Source organism: Vanellus vanellus, assembly GCF_965231255.1.
Source record: "Vanellus vanellus genome assembly, chromosome: 3".
NCBI lineage: Eukaryota > Metazoa > Chordata > Aves > Charadriiformes > Charadriidae > Vanellus > Vanellus vanellus.
In genome coordinates this window covers 122,989,093-123,014,047 of record NC_138907.1, presented here as the reverse complement: position 1 = coordinate 123,014,047, position 24,955 = coordinate 122,989,093, and the positions used below count along the sequence as shown (strand labels likewise).

At 44.8% G+C, this 24,955-nt stretch overlaps 2 protein-coding genes across 2 annotated transcripts; both read left to right on the top strand.

The window, feature by feature from the left end:
• Positions 1-12,412, top strand: SLC25A27 (solute carrier family 25 member 27; the record flags this gene model as incomplete). The annotated part of the gene is made up of 9 exons (XM_082481126.1): positions 1-103; positions 1,634-1,825; positions 2,596-2,680; positions 5,344-5,466; positions 6,221-6,333; positions 8,071-8,155; positions 8,845-8,937; positions 9,284-9,386; positions 10,745-12,412. 9 exons carry the CDS (start codon positions 1-3, stop codon positions 10,814-10,816), a joined length of 969 nt encoding a protein of 322 aa, XP_082337252.1. The 3' UTR covers positions 10,817-12,412.
• A 1,282-nt stretch (positions 12,413-13,694) lies between these two features.
• Positions 13,695-20,909, top strand: TDRD6 (tudor domain containing 6; the record flags this gene model as incomplete). The annotated part of the gene is made up of 2 exons (XM_082481914.1): positions 13,695-20,334; positions 20,776-20,909. 2 exons carry the CDS (start codon positions 13,695-13,697, stop codon positions 20,907-20,909), a joined length of 6,774 nt encoding a protein of 2,257 aa, XP_082338040.1.
• Positions 20,910-24,955: the final 4,046 nt, after the last annotated feature.

Here is a 24,955-nt window from a genome sequence, read left to right as displayed (position 1 = left end):
ATGTCACCTGCAGAAGAAGAAAAGAGCTTACCTCTTCCAGAGAGATGGCCCCGAGCCAGCAAATTCGCTCTGTCAGCCTGTGCAGCGGCTGTGGCAGAACTAGGTACAACTCACCGGGATTTTCTGAGAGGGAAGGGGATCAGAATTTACTTACGGGGGAGGGGGGGGTGCGGGGGGGCAGGGGGAACTTCAGTCCCTGGATGCCTCATTCCTTGGTGTTCGCTCCGGCTTTTCTGCTCCAGCAAATCTGTTCGCTCCACTCTGCTCATCGTGACTTTTCAATACTTTAAGCCTTGTTTTACGCCACCTAACTGTAGCCAGAGGGAGGGTTTTTCAGGTCAAAATCTTTGCCTCCAGGACTGAAAGGTTGCAGTCACAACAGAGCAGTGGAACAGCAGAGGGGGTTGGAACTCGATGATCTTCAAGGTCCTTTCCAACCTAAACCATTCTATGATTCTATGAATTTAAGTTTTGCGCTTGCTTCAGGAATCTGCTTTGCATAGTTAATGCAGGTTAATCAAAGAAAAAAATCAATCTTCCTTTTCTGGTTACAGTGAGATGTCTATAAAAATGGAGTATAGTAAACTGCTTTCCGAAACACAGGAAGGAAGCACCCTGGCATCCGCGTAGCACTACTTTGTGATCACTAACTTATTCATAGTGTTTCTTAGCATATTCTATATAATTTCAACAAGCTCTTACAGGCAAACCTGTTGCATTGCTCTAATGACTTGTAAATTCTCAATCTTTGCGAGTCTTTAAACATGAATACCAAACTTAATGCACAAATAGACTGTAAATCTGCTGAGGCTTTGACTGCATTCCCGTAGTGTCACTGAGTCCTGCTCTGGAAGGACCCTGCAGAATGGCATGCTGCACAGGTATCAAACCAAAGACAACCCCTGCTCCTGGGAACTCACCGCCTGAGACATGCTGGGAAGGTCCTTCACCCAGTGAGAAACCTCTGGCCTGGAACTGAAATTAGCAGCAGCAAATGTGTACCCAGACTGCTTCAGGAGCAGCCCTGAGAAACTGAGATTGAGATGAAGCACCTTCCCTGGACACCAGTTATTTCAGTGAGAGAAATACCAGGCTAAACATGATTTTCATGTCTGCATCAGCAAAGCAGCATGTTTTAGGGTGGTTCATAGGATAGATGCTCATCTGCATGCGTGTCTGCATTATGATGGCCACTGTGGGGTTGTTCCTGACTGTAACGTGTGCTGCCACTATGCTGGGCAGAATTGGAGAGGCCACACGCTCAATAAGAGATTTGACTGATCTTTTTTAAGGGTAATAACTGGAACAGGAGTTTTAATCCAGTCTCTTGGAAAGTATGCATATCACCTAACAAATCTGCAAAAAGAAATAAGGGAGAAAGACTTGGTGTTTAACAGGGATGTATTTTGGTTACTAAAGTGCAGAGTAACTTTTAACAGATCTGGACATGAATCTCCCATTCGCCACAAATTGCCTGCACCCCCGGTGGGGTACGGTCCTGCTGCCCATTGGTGGTCACACAGCCCCCTTGGCCGTCTGGCAGAGAGGGACAGTGGCATAAATGTTACCAGCATGGTAGGTCTCCCTGCAGCTGCACCTATATTCATGTTTGTTCCCTGCTCTTTCTCTTCAGTAACATTTCCCCTGGATCTCACAAAAACTCGACTGCAGGTCCAAGGTGAAGCTGCCATTCATCGCCATGGAGCTGCTGCTGGCCAGGTGGTCCCTTACCGCGGCATGCTGCGCACCGCAGCTGGCATCGTGCAAGAGGAGGGCTTACGAAAGCTCTGGCAAGGAGCCACACCGGCTGTCTACCGCCACATAGGTGATTATCTGCTCATGACAGGACAAGTTTGGGTCCTGCCTTCTGTGGCCAACAGCCTTTTGGTGTGAGCTTGCCATACTTTCTTATACTTTAAATATAACTGCAAGGACTTCTTCAGTCTACCCTGCAATACCACCTTAAAATATATAGGATTCTGGCTCAATGTCCTCTCTTCCCTCTCTTGCTCATTCCTTCACAGCCTTAATCTGGCGCTGGGAAAACAAAATATAATTTCCCTGTGGTCTTTGCAGGAAGGTCTTCAGTGCAAACAGGCACTCAAGAGGCCTCAGAACAATATATATTTGAGGGAACTGGGGATGGGATGGGCAAAAAAGATAAGGTTGCAAGCGCTAGGATGAAGAAATGCATTAGTGGTTTGGCCCCAGGTAACAGCTTTCTGTGTTTTATTTGGAAATATGGTGACAGCAACAAACCTCAAAAGCACTTGTGGGAGGTTTTGTGCTTGCCACCAGCTGAGAGGGAGGCAATGCGGTGGCGTCTCCATAGCATGTGGGCATAAGTCGTGCTGCCTCCTGGCTCACATGTGGCTCAGCCAGAGAGATTCTCTGATGCTAAAAAGTTCTGGCAGTAGCATTGCTACCAGGCAGCTCCCTCGCTGTCCCCATTTTGATCACAAATGTGAGCGCAGTGACCAGCTGAACCAGGCAAGCTCCGGAGTGTTTTACAACCAATCTCTTGATTTCTCTATCACAGTGTGACCTCCAGAAATGGCAAACCCAAGAATTGTCTCCTGCTTTTGTTTTCCACAGTTTACTCTGGCGTTCGGATGGTTGCATACGAACATCTCCGTGACTCCGTGCTTGGCAAGTCTGAGGATGAAAGCTTTCCTTTCTGGTAATGTTGCATATTTATGCTTTTGCTTGTTTGGGGATTGTCCTTACTGTAGGAGTCCTGCAGCCCTAAAAGCTGTCTTTTCCTCTTGGCTCGCCTACCCTAAAGAGGGTAAATATAAAATAGGGGTTTAAGCACCAATAAGGACTTTCTGATTTTAGTTTCTTTTTGTTCAGCTGGGAATGGGACTAAGAAATATTAAGGCCAAGTGCAAGGTCCTGCACTTGGGTTGGGGCAATACCAAGCACAAATACAGGCTGGGCGGAGAATGGATTGAGAGCAGCCCTGCTGAGAGTGGCTTGGGGGTGTTGGTTGATGAGAAGCTCAACATGAGCCGGCAATGTGCGATTGCAGCCCAGAAGGCCAACCATATCCTGGGCTGCATCCAAAGAAGTGTGGCCAGCAGGGCAAGGGAGGTTGTTCTGCCCCTCTGCTCTCGTGAAACCCCACCTGCAGAGCTGCGTCCAGCTCTCGGGCCCTCAGCACAAGAAGGATGTGGAACTGTTGGGGCAGGTCGAGAGGAGAGCCACGAAGATGAGCAGAGGGTTGGTGTACCTCTCCTATGAGGACAGGCTGAGAGAGGTGGGGTTGTTCAATCTGGAGAAGAGAAGGCTCTGGGAAGACCTTATAGCAGCCTTCCAGTATCTGAAGGGCGCCTACAAGAAAGCTGGAGAGGGACTTTTTACAAGGGCATGTAGTGATAGGATGAAGGTTAATGGCTTCAAACTGGAAAAGGGTAGATTTAGAACAGGTATTAGGAAGAAATTTTTCATTATGAGGGTGCTGAGGCACTGGCACAAATTGCCCAGAGAACTTGTGGATGCCCCATCCCTGGAGGTGTTCAAGGCCAGGTTGGATGGGGCTTTGAGCAACCTGGTCTGGTGGGAGGTGTCCCTGACCATGGCAGGCGGGTTGGAACTTGATGATCTTTAAGATCTCTTCCAACCTAAACCATTGTGTGATTCTATGATTCTATGAAATAAGCTTCTCAGAGGCTTAACTAGGACCATGATTATTCTTATAAGGTTACTCTACTAAAGAGATGGAGGACACGATGAATTGCATCGATAGGAGCAGCTGTCCTGGACTGGCAGGAATTAGCCTGGATAAGAGTGGAGGCAGGGCAGCTTTACCACTACTCAAGGTCTGTGGTGCAGTGGCAGCTCTTTTATTTCTGCGTGGGTCAAGGGTCATTGGGAAGTGCAGGTGACTCGTGGCTGACCATACAGCTGTGTGCGACGGCTGCTGGAGAGAGGGTGAGCTATTGCACAAACCTGACACCAGCGTGAGTAACCGTGACTAATCCTACAGCTGTCCAGGTAATGCAGACCAGAGGTTCAGCTGAGCCAAGCTGGACTTGCAGCTTGTGCCCTGCTCAGCTCCAAGGTCACCCAAGAGTTCGATTAGCTCCTCACAGGGTGAGGACACATTTCCAAAGGTATGACTGACATGACAAATATCCTCTGGAGCTTTGCAGAAAAGAAGTGAGGGGTGGTACATCTCAGATTTCCAGCTGCTGGAGGGATGAGTCCCGCTATGTGTTGTCCAGCAGCAGTATGGAAACGCTTTGCTGTTTTGCTGCTTGCCATACTGCCTGGGTAAGAAATTATTATGCCATTGGATTATTAACAGGGAGCGTAAGAATAGGTCTGTTTGCTGATTCTGGTGGTGTATTTTAGCCCAAGAGATGGAAATTTCCTCGCTACTGAAGAGGCAGATTGTGAAGGAAAAGACGCTACTTTGTTCCTGTGCGTATGGCAGATGTCACCCTAAGTTAACTCTGTGCATCCTTCCTGAGGAGATAAGTGATCCCCATGAACAACAAACCCAAAGTCTGAGTTTTGCAAGTTCAATTCAGCAACAGTTAAATCTCACTCAATCCCATTTTGACAATAGAAGTGGTATATAGCCACAGAATTAACTCCTTGTCTGTGGGGAATGAAGCAGATTTTTCTGTAAATTTTGCAAAATTTGGTAATTTCTAATTGTCTAATCCTTATTGTTAAAATGTCAGTCATGTACTTTTATAATCATATACAACATCATATCCAATAAAGTATTTTAGTCCAAAACCAAATCTTGGGTCCAAAATGTAACCGTTTTTAAGATGGGATTTATAAAATCTAATACAAATAAAGTACTTGTCATGCCTGGTGCTATGGGAAGGGGGAACTTGGGATAATACTGAAATTTCTGGTTCTGCTAAAATAAGTAGAACCACAAAATTAACACAACTCATCTAGTAGCAATGGGAGATAAAGAAAAGTTTTATATATCAGCAAGCAGCCTAGAGTTTCAGATTGGCATTCAGTTATTAAAATATATGGAGCACCATCCCTTACTTGTGTACCTTGTCATCCTGCCTTTAAACCTTATGCGAGGAGCATAACATAACCTGCAGAGGAAGCACAGCACCCTGGTGATGTATAATAACTTGATTTTTTTCCAGATGAGTTTTAACCATTTCTTAAAATTGACAAAAATATTACTGACTACCTTAACTACTTGCAGTCGCCAGAATTATTATCCTAACTTTGGGTGTTAATAAAAGGAATAACCCTTTACTCATTTCACCTAGGCCATGGTGCTGAACTCTTCAGCTTGAGCACTGCAATTTGTGAAGATTTTCAGTGTATTCTGAAGGACCTTTTTTTCCCGTTTGGCAGGAAAGCTGTAATTGGAGGCATGTCAGCAGGTGCCATTGGACAGTTTTTTGCCAGTCCAACTGATCTGGTGAAGGTGCAGATGCAGATGGAAGGAAAAAGAAAGTTGGAAGGAAAGCCGTTACGGTCAGTTCCTCTCAAAGCTGGTGTTTTTTTTTTTCTGTTAATGATTACTCTTTGGCCGAGGGTGCGGTTCTCTCTGTTTTCTGCCACCCTCTCTCCCCAGCTACTTGGAGCTCTTTTGGGGGAAAAGCAGTGCCTGGGAGGCACACAATGGCTCGGGGCAGTGAAGAGGGTGGGGGATCCAAGACTTCCTCCTTATTCCATTTATACTCGCCTTCCTTATTCTGATGTATTGGTCCCAGAGACCACAAACCCTCTCCCATCCTACACGTGCAGCACGTTCATGCTGTGCCAGGAGGAGGGAAGGATGCTTTCTGAAGAAGGGAAGCTGTAAGAAATGCATGAGGGAAACGGCTTGTGCAGGATGCACCAATGCAGGGAAGGGCTGGGTCGCGTGCAGATAGAAGGGCTTGAGACCCTCCTGCAGATATCAGGACATGCTGCTCTTTGCATCCAGAACCAGTGTCATCCTTTGGTGTCCCACCCATTCAGTATTGCAACCCAGCTGTGGGATCAAAGGGTCGTCTGTCATCAGGAACCAGACTGCTGCTTACCAGGACAACCAGTATGTTTGGTAAAATATCGCAGCATGAAAGTCAAAGATGGATCAAAAAATGAATCCAAAAATGGATCCAGAGGGCCAGATCCCCACAGGTATAAATTGCCTTTCCTATGGGAGGACCTGGAAAAGTGCTGGAATATGCAAATATTTCTCCATAGCTGGGCTCTCTACCTACTAGCTGCATATTGATTTCAGGTTTCGAGGAGTGCACCACGCATTTATGAAGATCCTGTCTGAAGGAGGAATACGGGGCCTTTGGGCTGGATGGGTGCCAAATGTCCAGCGAGCTGCTCTGGTGAACATGGGAGGTAAATTTCATAACTTGGCCTGCAGCACTTAAGGCCACATCTAAGCTTTAAGGAGCATTCAGCTGCTCCCCTGGTCTTTGTCTCTTGCTTATGTACACTGGGGACTTATTTGAAGCGCACTGCAAGTGACTTCTGCCTTGAATGTTTCCTTCCTGTGGAAATCAAGTTGCTTAAAAATAACAGTTTGTGTCTGAGGGATGGTGAGCTGGGAGCTGAGGGGGTCCCACAGCCAGCAGAGCAAGGACCTCACCAACCACCACCCAGCTCCCTGGTGCCCAAGCAAGGTAAGCAGGGCAGAGCCAGAGAAGGCAGCCAAGTTCTACCACGATCCAGACCCTCAGGAAGGTGTGTGGTGATGAGGCATGTCTGAAGCCAAGCCAGGAAGCTGAGCCAGCATCAGGTCTGGTGAGGGGCACCAGGGTCAGACACAGCTCAGTGATCACCAGCAGGTCTGTGGTGATAAGAAAGGTCCAAGCTTGAGCTAGGGAGATGGTCCATGGGTCAGTGTCCAGATCAACAAGTTCCACAGCCTAAGCATGGTGTGATGGAGCTGCAGACAGGTACACCTACAGCGTAGTTCAGGCAGGGACTGAGGGTTATAAGGTGAAGTGGTTGCCTGAGTGCTCGGCTGATCCAAAAAGCACTCATTCTTTCCACATATAGACAGAGCTTTCCTGTGTCTCTCCAAAACTGCTTGGATATGTTACACAGTCTTTGCTCTCCTTCCTGAGGTTCTGTTTATAAAGTGAGGAGAGGGTGATGTCTTTGGGACTGAAAGACACCAACTGTGGGTGCCCACCATACACACTTGCTCTGTGCTTGGTGGCACATATTATAGCATTGCCTTGGCAATTTTTTATTTTGCATGCTTACATTTCTTTGGCATGACAGCTACTAATTTCTACGTCATTCAGCACAGGGATATGTTAGCAGCATGACCTATCTTTGAGGATAGAAAATCAGAGGTGGTGTAAGCTTACACCTTGCTAAGCAGCAGTAAAGGAATCACTGGATCGATAATGTTTGCAGCAGGAGCTGTTAAATGAGGGCTATAGAATGACTGTTAACTAAGGTAGGTATCTCCATACACAACGTCAACTTGTGGTCTCGGCATGTAAACTTAAACAAGCAAACTCTTTTACACGTGGGAAATTATCTCCACTGGGTATGTTTGGGCTGTAAAGCACTACAAAGTGCTGGGGGGGTCATCCTGGGGAGCAGGCTGTGCTTTTAAGGTCAGGACATCGGAAATGTAACCCATATCTGCTGCTAACTTTCAGATGACTGTCTTTCATTCAGATGCCTGTAAGTCATGTCTGCTTTCAGGAGAATATGATATAACTTCCATAACATCATCTACTTTTTTTGTCTAACATTTCTAACATTTTTATATCACTTGCACAAAGGTGGGAGAAGTAGAACCATCCTTATAGTGAACGTTTCTGGGTTTGGTAATGAGTTATTTTGCAGAATTCTCCATTTGGGATCCATTGTATCATTTGTAGGGTAAATCAGAGAAGACGGTGGTAGAAGGGAGCGTATACTCACATGTCGAACGACAGGATCTAGGTGCCGCAACCGTCACCAGGAACTAGGGGCAGAGTGCTAGCTGTGCCAATGGGAGGAGCTGCACTGGAAATTTAGGTCTTGCCAAGGCTCCATCCTGCATCAGTAATGAACAACACAGACACCATTTACTTCTAAAAATGCTGTTTTTTCTCATTATCCTCTTTACAGATCTGACCACTTATGACTCAGTGAAACACTTTTTGCTCCTGAACACGCCGCTTGTGGACAATAGCGTGACTCACAGTGTTGCCAGGTGCCGTATTCCCCAATTACCCCTTTTCTGCTATGGAACATTCCCAGCCTCACTGTCTTGATCTGCCTTGATGTGCCAGCAGCAGCCCCTAACTTTTGGTCATGATACTGCTGACAAAATGCGCCTTTATAACTACTTTTTTTTTTTTGTCTGAGAGGATATCTTTGTATAAAGGACGCAAGACAAAGGATGCAACCATTGCTACAAAGCTGCTCTCACTAGAAGTACCTTGCTGATGCATTTAAACACCTCACACATCTGTGAGAGCACAGGAATGTTCACTTTTCTAGAATTGCTACTATTTTATCTAACCTAGTTTTAATTTTAGCAAACTGTAAGAATGAGCAATATAAACTCTGCAGAACAACATCTTTTACTCCCTTAAATTATGAAGAAATGGCTTTATATAAAAAACTAAAATAAATTCATATCATAAATTGCCTGTTGTGAGTCCTTTATCCCTGCCTCAGAACTGCATGCAGAGGTGAGGGAAGCTGGCGCTGGGAGGACATCTAAGCAAGGGCAATACTAGCAAGCCTCCTCCCAAATCAAGTTTATGTTATGAGGTATTACTCATTATTTTATGATAACTGTTTTAATATATTATATATTTTTAGAACTCGAATCATGATGCTTAAATTGTCATGATAAATCTTAGTTCCTTCTTTAAGTTCTGTTGCTTTTGACAGCTGCTGTTCTGGCCTGGTAGCTGCTGTTCTGGGAACTCCTGCTGACGTTGTCAAAACCCGGATAATGAACCAGCCGAGAGATAAGCAGGGGAGGTACAGACACTGCAGAGACTGACTTTTCAGTAGAAAAATGAAACCCTGAGTCTCACTTGATTGCACTGGGACTGCAGTGCTAAGTCTCTAATTTGCTCTTCATCTTTCTGATGATCATTTTACTGGTTTACTTTTGCACGTCCAGAGGGGTTTGTTATGATGGCCACCTAAGCGTACCCAGTTATGTCAGTGGATTTCAGTTCTGATGAGACTCCACTGAGCTTACGAAAGAGCTCTTGCTTGTACAAATTTATCAGATACAAATTATTTTTCAGGGGGGGATGTGATTTTTTTAAATTGCCTATTTGTAATCCTAACAGTATTTGTTCTCCTTGCACATTGCTAGAGGTCTGCTGTATAAGTCTTCCATGGACTGCTTGATTCAAACTGTACAGGGTGAAGGGTTTATGTCTCTATACAAAGGCTTTATACCAACCTGGATGCGAATGGTAAGTGCCTTTTAACTCGCTTTACAAGACAGTTGAATAATGTGGCGTGAAAATGTAAGGAGTTCTTTCCATGTCAACACTTGTCCAAAACTATTTGGGTCTCTTGATTTATTTAATTGCAGTTAGCATAGCTGAATGCAGTGGATGACACAACTGCATGCAGTGTCACTTCCCCCACATGGCCTCTTGCATCTCTTTAATTTGGAAAATACTGTCCTGCTTAATTGCTAGTGATTTTCCTTGGGGTTTTTTTACAATTTCAGGCTCCCTCCTTTCTCCCTTCCTAAACTCTCCTTTGTTCCCTTCTTGCTTCTAGCCATGGACTCCCTTTGCACTCCTTTTCCTTTCGTTCATCCTCTCCCGATCCCAGAATTGCTTTATTACTGCTCCATCCCGGATCTCACTTTTGCCCCTCCTGCATGCAGGCTAGTGGCTTTCTCTTGCATACAGCTGAGCTGTTAAAGCTACATCTGTACAATTAAGCCAAGCAGCAGGTGGAGCCTGAGAACAGGAACTTGGCTGTCTACACTGTTAGTTTGGGCAAGGGACCATTCCCAATACTGAATTTAGACATGACCACTTTTTTTTTTTTTTTAAAGTCTATAAGAATTTATGGCTACGTCTAGATTCTGACAGCTGGCTTCATGGTCTTGACACTGTTTTACTTACCAGATTGAGCGCTAAGATCGAAGGCAAAAGCCACCCTTCTCTAATCTAACTAAGTACAACAGTGGCTACAGCCTCTGGTAAGAGCAATTATAGGAAGATTCTGCTCAGTTGCTCAGTCGCTGTGTCCCTGAGCCAGAGCACAGTCAGTATTGATGGCGTCTTTGCGAGTTTACTACTAAGCTAGAAATTTGCATGGAGCATACACCATCTTAGATTTCCCAAAAGCTTGTAATTTTGGGAATGTTTAGTGGGTGTTTCAGAGGAGCAGGAAAAGGTGTTTCCTAGGCACAAGCCAGTCTTTTGCATCTGGGAAAATTAGAGCATCTCAACTAAATGGGTGAAGGATATAAAATCTATGCAAGGAGAACCATGTAATTTTCTGATTAAGGTTTTAGAACAAGTAAACCCTTTAAATTTTTATTTTTTAGAAAGCATTAAGCCTGAAGTAGCCCCCAAGTATGAAATATTTCAGGTCAAACATTTATGGGTTGTCAAGCTGAAAAAATAAGTTTTAGGTGTCTTGTGAAGGACTGGGTAGCCCTAAGCATATGCAACACTACAATTTTTGTATGAAAGACACGATATGAGATTAAGAATATGATTTTTAAGGGGAGACAGTTTAATCTAATGGTCTTATTTATTGGGTCACTTCTGTTTTAAGTCTCTGACTTTAGTGTTTGCTTTCACAGGCTCCTTGGTCACTGGTATTCTGGCTTACGTATGAACAAATCAGAAGGATCTGTGGAGTCAGTTCTTTTTAAAATCATGAAACCACTTCAACATTCACAAAACAAAGAAGAATCAGAAAGCTGAATTCTCATTCCACAAGGCATCCCAACACCACAGGGAATTAATTCATTTTAAGACTGGCAGTAGAATCACAGGTTGCTGCCCTAAATCCAAACCTTACTGGTTAGGAGTAGCCATGACTTAAGGATACTATTTGCTTGTCAGACTGCTATATGAAATTTAAGTTGTCCACACGATAAAATTGCCACAATAATATTTCAACTAGCAGCCAGCATCAACTTTCTGAAACAGTAAACACAGGTAAAAAAACCTCTACCAAGCAAGTGGAATATACTACTGATTGCTTGTTAAGGACAAAAGCAGGTTGAACACACAGCACTGAACATCTTCTGTGGCTAAGCAGTCCATAAAATCATTTGGGAATTTTTGTTATTATTAAGTTTGCACACACACCAAGAACTACCTCTCGTTAGTTTGATGCCTCAGCAAAGCAAGCCTGTAGTGCTAGGAACTGAAAAAGATTAAAGCAGTTTACCTGATTTCAAATTTGCTTTGCACAGAAGGTGGAAGGGGTTGTGTTCCTCTTACTTCCCAGACTGCCTGACCTCCTCGCTCAAGCATTTGAGCAGTATCCATGAGTGACATACAGTCCTCTACCCAGGAAATCAAAAGCCTAGTTCACTCTGTCCCTCTTGAAGGACTCATAATACACATGCTGTCCATAGGACGGAGTGAACTACTTGTCCTATGAGAGTCTCAGTGCTGACGTGGCAGACTGGGTCACTAAGGTTTTCCATGGAAACACACACTCTGCCCATTTTAAATCTAGATAAAAATATAATGTTCTCTTCAAAACCATAAAATGTTTGAATATGAAAGATTTTCTTTTTTTTAACCTAAAGCTTCCCATATTTCATAGGAAAGAGGACTGCTGCTGTTTGTCACTAGGCTTATCTTTGGCAATCAGGAGGCAAAAATGCAGTATAAAAGCAATCATAATGTAGACAGAACAAAGCTGGCTTTGATTTAGCAATATCTAGTAATGAAATGATTGTACATGACAGTTATCTGAGTAAATACTCAGGATTTCTAGTCTTTGCAACTAGTCTCTTCAATGTGCCAATTTCTGATTAAATGCAGTTTGGGCGTCTTCTTGGCTTGCACTTGTACTTTTTGATTGTATTGTAAATCTGTTGTGGCTACATGCAATTGGGTGTGTGATTCCAGCCTGGAAAAAATTCATCTCAGCATTATTAGGGGGTCAGAGGACTTTGTTCAGCAGTACTGTTATTTTTCTGTCAGCCTGAGGAACTAATCTGAGTTCTTTCCTTCTTGCACACCATCACCAGTGATTATAAACAAGCAGTCAAAGCGGCTTCTTCAGTTACATCCTGAGTGGTCCTGCCTGCAATCCTGTTACTCAGACAACCCTGATGATGGATATGCAGAAGTACCTGACCTTTTGAGCTAAAAAAAAGTAATTTTAAAAGTGTAGTGAAAAACTTTTTAAACTCTTAATAAAGCCTTTTTTTTAGCATGAAACACTAAAGAGATTTGTAACAGTGCTGATTCCTCGCATTTTGTATTAAAAATAAATAATTTGAATAGGAAAACTTGCTACTTTCTGCATTCTGTTTTATAATGTCAAATTTTCAAGCAGAAGTTTTTACCCTGTGAAGCACTTGGCCATATTTATTTAGAACTTACCAGCTTCAGTTTCAGAAGGCAAAAACTAGCCTGAGGATGGCACTGAGGTTCCTTGGCTGGACTCTCCAGTGGCCTAAGAAAGGCTCGCTAAAGTTCTGGGCCTTCCTCTTCCTCACACCTCCACTTCTGACCATTGTCCCTAATGGCTGGAAGGCAGCTAAAGGTCTGCCTGGAAAAAGGAGAGGGGAGAGAAACCAGGGAGAAATCACGACTGCAGAGCTGAACAGATGAAATTGAGCAGTGTGACAGCCCAGGCTATCTCCAGGGGGGCAGCAAATAAAGCATCCACGTTTGCCACTTCCCGAGGCCCTCAGAGGTAGTGCCGGCCTGTGGCTGCCCCATCTACAGGCAGGACAGCCCCTGATGCCGCTGTCCCTCGGTCCGGTATCACCCTCCCCGTGCTGTAGAGGGTTGAGCCGGGTGCCCCGTGCCCCGGGGCAGCGGCCTCAAATGGAAGGCGCCGATCGGACGGTGACAGGCGGGGGGCGGCCTCCACCTCAGGCGCTGAGGGAGCCTGAGGCCGGCTTGCGGCAGGGCCTCGCTGCCGGCGGCGGGGCGGCCCTGCGAGCCCAGCCCGCCCCTCAGGAGCCCCCCGCCCTGCTGGGAGGTTGACTGCGGCGAGGCCGGGGAGACCCGTCGGGCAGTGGCTGCCGCCGGCCGGTGCCCAGCCGTAGCTGCCGGCGGCGGGGACCCTTCACCCCTCGCCCGGCCCCTCAGAGACCGCCACCCCAAGCGCCCCACCCCGCCCTCACACCGCCGCCCCACGCTGGCCAATAGGTGCCAAGTCCTGCCCTAACGCCCCGCCCCCGGCGCCGCTTATCCAATGGAGGATAAGCGGGCTCGGAAGGCTCTCCCTTTACCCCGCCCACCGGCCGTGCCGCTACTACACCGCCGGCGTGGAGCGTTCCACCCTGGGCGAGGGCAGCTCCGGCGGGCTCTGGGCTGACCCCGGCGGCTCCGATGCCCCAGCTGTAATCGTCCTCTTTGTGACGCCTCTTTGCAGCCTCCGTTTAGCAGGAGCCCGATGTATTCGCCCGTTCAGCCCCTCCTGTTCCCTCGTCCCCCCCGGGGGAGGACCAAAATGGACTCGACCACCCGCGGGTCACGTGGGCGGTGCGTGCCCTTATGAGGTTGGGAGAGGGGGCCGCCATTTGTCGTCGTGTGGGCGGCGAAGGCGGTGAGATGAGCTGTAGGGCGGGGATGCTCAGCCCCGGCACCACCGTGGCCCTGCGGGTCTGCGCGGTGGGCCTGCGCCCCGAGGTGCCCATCGTGTGGCTGTGGGGGCTGTTGGGTGAGCGCAGTGCTGACTACATCCGCCTCCGCCATGAGATCCAGGTGGCGGTGGGGCCGCGGCTGGCGGCTGCCCCGAATCCCAGCGGGCTGGTGGCTGCTGGGGCTGAGCTGTGCACTGGAGACCTGGGCCTGGTGGAGGTGGTCGGGCTCTGGTACCGCTGCTGCGTGGTGAGTCGCCATGGCCAGGTCTACCGTGTGTTCTTGCTCGATGAGGGCTGCACCGTGGTTACGTCTGCCTATTACCTGGCACGGGGCTGCAAGGAGCTTTTCCACCTGCCACCGGAGGTGCTGAGCTGTGTTGTGGCTGATGTCATGCCCTCTGGAGGCCTCAGGGTGGCAGCTTGTGGGGATGCACCAGCTTCCACCTGGACAGTGGAGGCTATGGAGTTTCTCAGCTACCTGCATGGCAAGGAGGTGTCTGGCCTGGTGCGGGCGGTGGTGACGCCACAGCTCATAGTGCTTGAACTGCCACAGCTAGTGGCCCAGATGCATCACCTGGGACTGGCCAGGCAGGTCCCTCCCAGCTGGTTCTGCCAGGTGGTTAGGCGCTGCCTAGCTTATGGCCAATTAAGGAGCAAGCTCAAGGTGCAGCCTCCAGCGTGTTCCTTTGTGACTTCTGCGGTGCCAGAGCTTCTCCATGGTTTGCTGTCATATCAGCCTGTGTCACCTGCCTTGGATTACTTCTACCCACAGCTTCAGTTGGGTGTGACAGAGCCTGTCCTAGTGACCCATGTCTCTGACCCACACCACATCTACTGCCAATTGCAGAGCCTGTCCCAGGAGATCCGTTGTCTTTCTGATACCATGTGCAATGCTTATGACCAGTGGGAGCAGGATTTATTACCCAAGGTGGGCTCACCCTGTGCTGCGTGTGGCAGAGATGGCCAGTGGTACCGTGCACTCCTGCTGGATCTTATTGCTGGGGAGCAGGACCAGCAAGTGGCTCTAGTGATCTTTGTGGACTATGGCAGGAAAGAGACTGTGACCAGAGGTAACCTGCGTCACTTGCCTGTTGAGTGTTTTCGTATGCCTGTGGTGACTTATGCCTGTGCTCTTCAGGGTATCTCAGATGGGGGTTGTGGCTGGTCCCCATTGCAGATCGATGAACTGAAAGCGTTGGTGCTAGGCAAAGGAGTGAATGCTCACATCAAAGCCTTCAACTCCTTCGAGCATTGCTATTATGTGAGCCTGTATGGGGAAAATGGCGTCAACTTGAACCATCTTTTTGGGGTGCAGGCTTGCTGCCTGGTCAGCAGCCATACACAGGTCAGCAAAACTGAGGCTCTGGAGCAGCTGGAAGTAGAAGAATCCATAGCTGAAGCGCTGGAATTGCCACGAGGAGCACATCCTGTTGCTTTAATGCACGGAGATCTGGCCTCTGCTCCTGTAGTTGGTGTGTGTCCAAAGTTGGGCGCATTCCACATTGCGCAGGTCTCCCACCTCCGAGACCCATCTGAATTCTGGCTGCAGCTCCATGAGCATTGCCGGCTCTTAAGGCAGCTGAGGCAGTGCATGTGGAATTTTTACTCCCATACCACTAAGCTGGATGGTACTGGGTGGGACCTACAGCCTGGATCCTTTTGTTGTGCCAGTGGGAAAGAGGGTGCCTTTTATCGAGCGGTCATCACCAGGGTACTGGACAGTGGGGTAGAAATATACCTGGTGGACAGAGGCAATACCGAAACTGTAGATCGGCGTGCAGTAAAGGAGCTGCTCCCGCAGTTCAGGGAACTACCTGCTTTAGCTCTGAAGTGTTGTTTGGCAGGTGTCTCCCCTCTGAGGGGGAGCTGGAGTGAAGCATCTGTGTCTGCTTTCAGAGAGATTGTACTGAACAAGGGACTAAAGGTTTGCTTTTTGAGTACACAGGGTGACAAATACATGGTTGAAATTTTTGACCACTCCCAATTAGGAGAGAAAAGTGTAAGTAAACTCATGGCCCAGGGAGGGTATGCTGAATCCCAGAGGTGTGAAATGCCTGAGACTCTCCAGAAGTTATCTGGTAAGGCTGTGAGCCAGGACTCTTCCCCAGCATGTGCTGGGGAGGGAAACCAAATAAATGTGAAGAGGCTCAGAGAAGAATCTGATCTAAAGAGAAGTGATAGAGCACTTAATGCTTACGCAGCTGTGATGGCCAGAGAGAGCCCTGTTGCAGCCATTCACAATTCTAAAAGTAGTGAATCTCTTCCTGTTCAGAAGAATGAGGGCAAGGAAAACCTGCCCATCTCTGGGAGACAGAATTATGTGGAAATGAAGCCAAGTTCCTCTTATGGGGGTCAATTTGAAGTGGGAAGTACAGTTAATGTTGTTGTGTCGTATGTTGAAAATCCTAGTTATTTTTGGTGTCAGTTAACTAGAAATTGCCATGACCTTAAGGTATTAATGGCTGAAATTCAGGAGTATTGTAAAAATTCATCCCCCCTACATGCTTGGCCAAATTCTGTATGTTTAGCCCAGTACTCAGAGGATGAAAAATGGTACAGGGCTTTAATTACTAGTGAAGTTACTTCTGCAGAAAATGTAGAAGTTGTATATGTTGACTATGGCAACAGAGAGTTGGTGTCTCTAACAAACCTCCGCTCAACTCATGAACGCTTTCTTAGGTTAGAGGCTCAGGCTTTCAGGTGCAGCCTTTACAACTTGATCCAACCAAAGGGTCATGATCCTTTTGCTTGGGATGAAGAAGCGATTCAGGCTTTTCAGGAGTTTGTTGATACGTCGTCATCTCACTTTGAACTGAAGTGTACAATATTTGCCTTGGCTTCTGTAAACAATAAGGAGCTATTTAATATTGTAGATTTAATGACACCCTTTCAGAGTGCTTGCCAGTTTCTGACCGAGAGAGGTGTGGCCAGACCGTTATCTCCTCAGAAGTCTCTGGTATCCTCGGTTCAGCTTTGTTCTTACTATTATTCTATGCACGGTATCAAAATTGGGAGTGAGGAAGATGTTTATATTACACATGTTGAGGATCCATGGACATTTTACTGCCAACTTGAAAGATGCGCAGATGTCTTAGCACAGCTTACCGATCGCATCAGTTGCCTAAGTGAAACAATGACCAGCTTAAAAACCTTGCAAAAGCCTGGGAGATTGTGTCTAGCAAAGTATACTGACAATCACTGGTACAGAGGAGTAATTATGAAAACAAAACCTAATACAGAAGTCTTCTTTGTGGATTTTGGGAACACAGAGACAATAGAGAAAGATAACCTGCTTCCGTTACCCGGGGATGCTCATGATGTCTTGCTTTTGCCAATGCAGGCTATAAAGTGTTCCTTATCTGATATAGCTGATGTTCCCAAAGAAGCTACAACCTGGTTTAAGCAAGCTGTCCTAGAAAGACAATTAAAAGCGATAGTGGTAGCAAAGGAATCTGATGGTAAACTGTTGATTGAGTTGTTTGATGGTAATACTCAAATTAATGCAAAACTGAAGGAGGACTTAAGCTTACTAAGCAAAACAGGACTGTGTAGGTGTGTAGAAAATGGAACTTTGTGCTCTAGAAATACAGTTGTGAATGAGAGGACTGAGACTGCAGAGTCCCCTTTAAATGCAGGAATGCCTCTTGAAAGAAAAAAATGCAACTCTGAAGCTCAGGGAGGAGGGGAGAGTAGCAAAAGGCACTTCAAAGAAGAGGATGTAAACCTTTTCCAGCCTGCCACCAAGGGAGAGCTGGCAGCTGGAGCACTAGAATCTGATGACATGATTAGCAGCAAGAAGGGTGCTTTTTTGTTAAATAAAGCGGGGGAGGGGTCTCTGCTCTCTGTGCAGATGAGTACACAGTCAGATACTAAATCTGATGCTGAAGGTGAGCATGTAACACTTGAAAATGTATCTGGTCTACTGCAACAGAAGATAGTGCCAGCTGTTAAAGTGTTAGTGTATATGTCTCATGTAAATGATCCATTGGATTTTTATGTTCAACTTCAAAGTGACGAGGCTCAGCTTAACAGCATTTCAGAAAGCCTAAACAATAGGACACAAGCAAAGAGCCCTTGTGGACAACTTTTCCAAGCAGGAGACTTAATCAGTGCTGTTTATTCAGAAGACGGCCTGTGGTATCGAGCTGTAGTAAAAGAGAAGACTTCTGACAATTTAAGTGTACAATATATTGATTATGGTAATACTTCAGTAATTAATGTTGATCAAGCACACAGGCTTCCTGAACACTTGTCATCTATTCCAGCAATAAGCATTCACTGCTTCCTAGGTGGACTTAAATGCAAAAAAAATATAGACTGGGCAGAGAAAACAGTGCTTTACTTCACTGAGAGGACAAGTGAAGTTCTACTAATGTGTGAATTTGTAGAGAAGGTTGAGGATAAGTGGGAAGTTATTCTCAGTGACCATCAAGGTATAATAACAGTGGATTTAGCTGATGAAAATCTTGCAAGTAGGAAAAGATCTTGTTCAGCAGAAATACTAGATAGAGAGAACAGTGACACGGTAACTGTGCGTGAGCCTTTGCCTCCTCAGGCACAAAATGAAATTTCCAGTGGAAGCGATTGTAAATCATTTATCTGGAAGTTTCCAGAGGTAGGTCAGACTGTAAAAATTTATGTCACAGTGGTAAATGGTCCAGAATATTTTTGGAGTCGCAGTGCGGATACAGAAGAGATGAACTACATAGAGGAAAAAATAGAGGAAGCTGAAACCCGTGGACCAAACTCTTCAAATGATTTTGGATCTTGTATTAAAAGTGGTGATATTTGTCTGGCTAAATATAGTCAAGATGGAAAGTTCTATAGAGCTAAAGTCATCAGCCTGAAAGGTGACAACGTAGTTGTTAGACATGTGGATTACGGAAGCGAGGAAGCTGTTCACTTGGAGATGGTCAGAGAAATTCCGTGTGAATTGCTCAAAGTACCTAATCAAGCATTTGCTTGCTGTCTGTCAGGTTTCAATTCCTCAGAGGGCTTGTGGCTTAGTGAAGCGAAAGAGAAGTTTTATGATATGACCGAAGAGCTCTTGTTAGAAGCTGAAGTACTAGAAACTCAGGGAGATAAAGCTTCTGAAATCCCTCTGTCTGTTGTCAAGCTGGAAGCTGCTGGCAAGAGTATTAATGAAGAGATGAAGCCTTTTTGGAAGGCTGATAAAGGAACTGATGGCAATGCTTTTTCAAACCTTGAGAACCCCTTAAAGGAAAGCAAATGTTCAAACAATGATACGGGCCTTTGTCTCGAAAGGGAAACTACTGCTGTTTGTGCATTAGCTCAAGAAGAAAGTGAAAGTGCTTTACTTTGTTTTGAACCTTTTCTGGGTGTAAATACTGTAGAAGCAAATGTTTCAGTGGGAGCTGTTGAGTATATGTCTGGGAAGGTTGATGATGGATATCAAACAGCTGAGCATCAAAGCAACTGTGATAAAGAGGTGCCTCTATCTGAAGGAGAGAGTGATAACAATGCATTACTGGAACCAACAAGAAGCTGCAGTCTTCATATTTTGGGCAGGGAAATGAAAGCTAGAGAACAAGAGTTACCTGAAGTACCATTTCGAGAGGATGCTGAGCTGAAAACGGAACTGACAGACAGTGGTCCAGTGGCCAGCCTTTTCCTAGGAAACAAACAAGAACTGCAAACATTACCAGTGCTCCAGGCACAGTCGTCTTCAAGTGATGAAATGGAGACACTAGTACAACTGGATCAATTACAAATGCACTCCTCATATGATGATCTAAAAGAGCTCATACTGGAGCTAGAGGCACTTTCAATGCAGTCCTCCTTTGGTGAAGAAACAAAGGAAGCTCTGGAAACAGAATCACTTGAAATGCACAAAGCTTGGAGCAGTGAAGCAAGAGAGAAAGTGTTGGAACAAGAATCGTTTGAGCTGCCAGTTGTGAGTGAGGAGACAGGGGAGTTGGCAGCTCTGAAATTTCTTGAAATCTTTCCATTGCTTAATGAGAGAGAGCACTTGGTGCCTTCAGTTAGTGATGGAGAGAAGACAGCAGAGCTGATTCCTTCTGATGGTCAGCTTTCTTTGGGAGAGAAGGCAGCAAAACTGGAATTGGATTTGTCTGGAACTCATAAAGCAGAAGCTATACAAGAAGACTGGATGGAAGTAGAGTCTCCTCCCCTGAGGCTGTCTTCATCTGGTAGTAGATCTGAGAAGCAACTGGACCTGAAAACCGATGATATACTGTCAGTGCTAGGTGCTGAAATTGAGCAGCTTCTGGAACTGGTGCTGCCTGATGTGCAGCCATCTCAGGAAGATGGGGAAGGGGACTCCTTAGGGTTGGAACACGCTGCACTGCGAAGTCCTGCAAATAGGGGAAGTCAATTTTCATTTCTTACAAAAGACTTAACAAATCAGTTAACAGTTTGCCCTGTAAAATCATGTGACCAAGAAGTTGAGAAACATAAGGAGCGGCAGAAGAAGAAAGATGACTGTTATGTGGAAGAATGGATGAAACGAGACTTGACTGACTCATTTAAAGAATGTGGAAATACATGTGTGCAGTCGGCAGACTGTAAGCCTGAGGATGAAGAAGTAGAAAAAAAGCAAAAAGAGAACTTGGCTGACTGTGGTGCAGGTAAAGTATCTGATTTTAAGGATTTAAATAATCAAACTGTGCACATTCAAACATGAGAATAGCTTTCTTGTAGAAAACTAATTTTTATGCCCTAAGAAGTTACTATATTAGTGTTGATGCCAGTATGTTTTGATGGGTTAAAGACATCAGACTTAAGTGTAGTATCTCATGGATAATGTGACAGTCTAACAACAACTAATCTTAGTTTGAGAGGTCAATGATTTTATGTTGGAAATTCTGAACATGAAATGCATTTTCAAGATTGTTCAGGATGACAATTTTTTAACTTTCAAATATTTATTAAGTAAAAGTAGTTTGGAGGGGGGCAGGGGACTATGGGATCAGGGTTGTGAGGCATTTGAATTTTTTGGAGGGGTTGGTTTTGGGTTTTGTTCTCTTTTTTTCTTTCTTTTCTCCTTCATTGCTATGTCATTTTTGTAGAATGCAATGAGTATACTTGTAATCTGAAGGGCTTTGCTGTTGGTTCCAAATGTGTGGTGTGGACCTCTCTAAAATGGTGTGAGGCTCGCATTTTGGAGATATCTGAAAAAGGTACCAGGGTAAGTATGGTTTGAATACTCTTTTCTGCATTCTTAAGATCCAGTCCTTCTTTGGTCTTCCTCCAAACTTTGAATATTTTACATAAGTCTGTTACAGAGTTTCAGACTTAGTATCGCAAAGGCTCATTCTGGATTTGCAGACTACGTAGAAACAGCAGTGTCTCAAACAGAGCGGATGCTATATGTCAGCATTTGATATTCCCTTCACATCTTCCCATGCATTGGCTGGGAAGACTGAAGGATCTGACTCCCAGTTTGAGAGGCATACTCACGTGTGTGGTTCTGTCTGGCCTGCATGTTAATGTTCTGCTATGGAGCTGTGTTACCATTAAATGCTCATGAAACTTGGCATTATTTTACTGATGTTTTGAAGAATTAGTGCTAGAACAGTAGAAACGTGGGAAGAAACTTAAATTATACTGCGATTAATAAAGAACATACAACTATTCCCACTTCAGTGAAATGTGTATTGAATTAGTGGTTGGTGGGAGTTAACTAACAATAGATTATAATCTAATGGATTGCCTTGTTCTACTGCTGTTTAAGCAATGGGATAAATGAGAAGTCTTCCTCCAGTTCAGGGGGGCGGTGTGTCTGCATGTATACGCATATGTGCAGATATTATACTTGAATAAAAGGGCTTTTAAGTTGTAACTTGAGGTTGCAGATCCAAAAGATCACTTCATAAAAGTAACTTTTTGTAAGACTGAATGCCTGAGAACAGGGAAGCCAACTCTCTTGCTAGTAGATTCCTTATGTATCTAAAGCTAACCTCAGCTGTACTCAGATGAGTGGCACGTATGTAGTGATATACCTGTTCATCAGTTTCCTACTGGTTCTTCTCTAGTAGGTGTCTTCCAGCCTTCCTCTCTCACCATACTTAGGTTAGAAGCCTGGGAGAGCCTTGACCAGATTCAGTAGCGATACTCAGCTTTATTAGAGATTAACTTGCACTTCCTTGCAAGATCCAGGCTGAAACCCTTCTCAAAGGCAGGGAGTTCTCAATTGTGTTTTCCTACTACTGTGTCTTATCTGCTGAGTTTATTCTCCGGGTCCACTGCTCTGCTAGATATGATTTGGCTCTGTCCATACAGGTCTTGAATCTCTCCAGTGGCAGTGAGGAGATTGTGGATCCTGAGAATGTCTGGAATGGTATTCCCGACTGGGCTTGCAGATCATCTGAGGTATGGTGGTGTGGTAGTGGACTGGGCAGGACAGTACTGATTTTTATAAAGGGCGCTCTGAATTTAGTTGTGACTCTTTCTGTGTCACTGTGAAAATAGAAAGGCAAAGTAGCATTAATCTAAATCTGCATTCATGCCAACTGCTAGCAGCATAGTATTTTTCTTTAAAGCATCATATTGTCCTTACTTCTCTAATAGATCTCTATGGAGACTATAGAAATTTGTGTAAATCTATTATATAACAGATATAATTTATGTAAACTATTTATATAGATGTCAGCCATTTGGCCTGTGGACTGTGAATTCAGTCTGGGAATAGATTAATGAAAACAGCTTGAAGGAAGAAATGTTACTGGAAGACTACTATTAATCAAGAACTGTAGAACAATGCTGATATGTGGCTTTTGACAGATCATACTAGTAGAGCATGTAACTAACCAGTAAATCATGAAACACTTCTATTATGAAGTAATTAGGAAATGGTAATAAGGTTTTCACCAGTGTCCTCCATGAAGTACCAACGAATAAAAACCTCATGTCTGGAACTCAAATCTCAGGTTGTCAGCCATGCTGACTGATGATGATAACAGAATGAATTTCCAGTTCGTTCTTCACATGCAGTTTTTGCATCAAAGCAAAAAAATGGGCAGAATACTTCAGTAGTGAGTCAGAAGGGGGTGAAACAGTAGTAAATAAGAGTCCAGCTGTGCTGATGTAAAAAGTTAGTCTAGTATTAAAGGAAGCACCGCAATAGAAAACTGTCTGGGCAATAGTGCCAGCTTCCTAAAAGACTCCCCTTTTGTTTAGGCAGTAACCCCTGCAACAGAAAACTTGCAGTCCTTACCAGAGGAGTCCTTACTTCAAGGTAAGACTACCTTAAACCTCCGAAAGAGGTTGTGTACTTGGTGTTTAGATGCTTTCTAATTTTCTAGAAAATGCTTTATTTTTAGAAAATACAGTTGAAACTTTTTTTGATCTTATGTATTTACTCTAATACTGTTGTAATTTTCTCAGTAGCATTAGTTCACGTGCTGTCAGTTTAATGATGAATACATGTAACGAAAGCTGCTACACTGTCTTGACTAGAAATCAATTTAGTGTTTATTTAATCAGCCTGGGAGACTGAGCCTCTTGGACAAGCTGGGGTGGTACACCTAAGTTATAGATTATTTTTTTTTGGTAGGGTTTTGAGCAGCAGCCACCAGCATGCTACCCTTGCTCACATTTCTGAGGGGAGGTGAGTGACTGCTAGGCGGAATCTACTAAACGTTGTAGTTTGGGGTTTGAATGCCCCAATCCCTTAATAGATCTTGGTCTATGAATCTAAACCCATAATAATACCATCTTAGTTGTTGTAAGGATAGTTTGTGAAAAGTGCAGGTACATCTTTATTGTTACTTAAAAATTTTGAAGTGTTACTGTTCAACACCTATTCTGTGTACCAAAGAAAATAGTACAGGTTATTTCTGATTATATATTATTTCTCTAAGTGATGGAGTCATAGAGCAGCCCTTCTTGAAAGGGACCTTTGGAGGTCCTCAAAGGAGGGTCAACTAGATCAGGTTGCTTAGGACCTTCCTTGCAGGTCTGAAATCTATCCAAGGACAGAGACTCCAGAACCTCTCCAGGCAACTTGTTTCTGTGTTTGAGCAGTTGTTGCCTGATTGAGAGTGAACTAAGCTTAAGTAGAGAGATTTGTGTTTCCAGTGATTGAATTTGTGATTGTATTTCAGTACAACTGTACTGAAAGCTGACTGGTTTATGGGTAACAAATAATGAAGCCTGCAACAGAGATCTAGTTACTCATTGGTCAAAAAAGTAATTAAAATAACTTGATTAAGGTGCTGAACTGGTGAATCTACAAATCCTTCCACGATTGCATCACTCAAATGCAGGATTATTCTTGATCTTGCTGTTTGTGGTTTTGATAATACTTGTCCAGTTTTTACCACTTCATTTTGGTGTTCCCCTCTCCCCTTTGGTTGCTAATTATTATTGTCCAAATTTGCCCACTGTCTGTTCTTAAATACTCTGCATGGTATTAGTGTATGCACCCTCTGCAACAGTGCAGAAAACGTGAGCTAAGGTCATGCAGCCACATGGCACAGAACTGGATCTTGCTGCACGCATGGGCCACTGCCTGGAAAGGGAGTTTGGGTAGAAAGTACCCGATCCACAGGATGCAAAAACTCCTGCAGTGGCTTATGCTAAGCCCACAGAGGGATGGAGTGGCTTAAACTCATAACTGAAATCTGGGAGCACTGCTTGTTTCATCTTCTTGGGCTGTTCTATTGTTTCAACTCTCTAATCCTTATACACAAAATTTTTGTAAGTGCAATCTTTTAATATGGTTCAGTACATTGATGCCAAAGCTCTACAAGGCTTCAGACTAAATGGCATCAGATATTAATGCATTTATACATGCTTATAGAAACATCTTGATGGGTCTAATCTCTTTTTTTTTTTTTTTTTTTTTTTTTTTTTATTCCCTGTAGAAAACCAAACCAGCTGCAGTTCAGACTTAGCTAAAGATCCTCATGTCCTCCAGAGTTCCTGAAACCAAGTGACGCATCCATCACATGAAGCTGAACAATTACCTGTGTACACAAACATTCCCATGGAAATGTATTTTTCATGGGAACATGAATATAGGCAAAGCACTGAGTGCTTCTTCTGCCTAACTGAGCAAATGCCTGTCACTGTCATATTTTCCTGTCAAGGAATAGTGCTTGTTGGTAGACTGTTATTGTCAGCTTGGCTTCTTACAGCTGTACTTTCTTTACTTCAGTAAGAATTTGCCTCTTGACTGGCATTCCTTACTGAACGTGTGTGTGTACTAACTTGCATCTAGACGTTGATGGGTGGTTCTTGAACAAA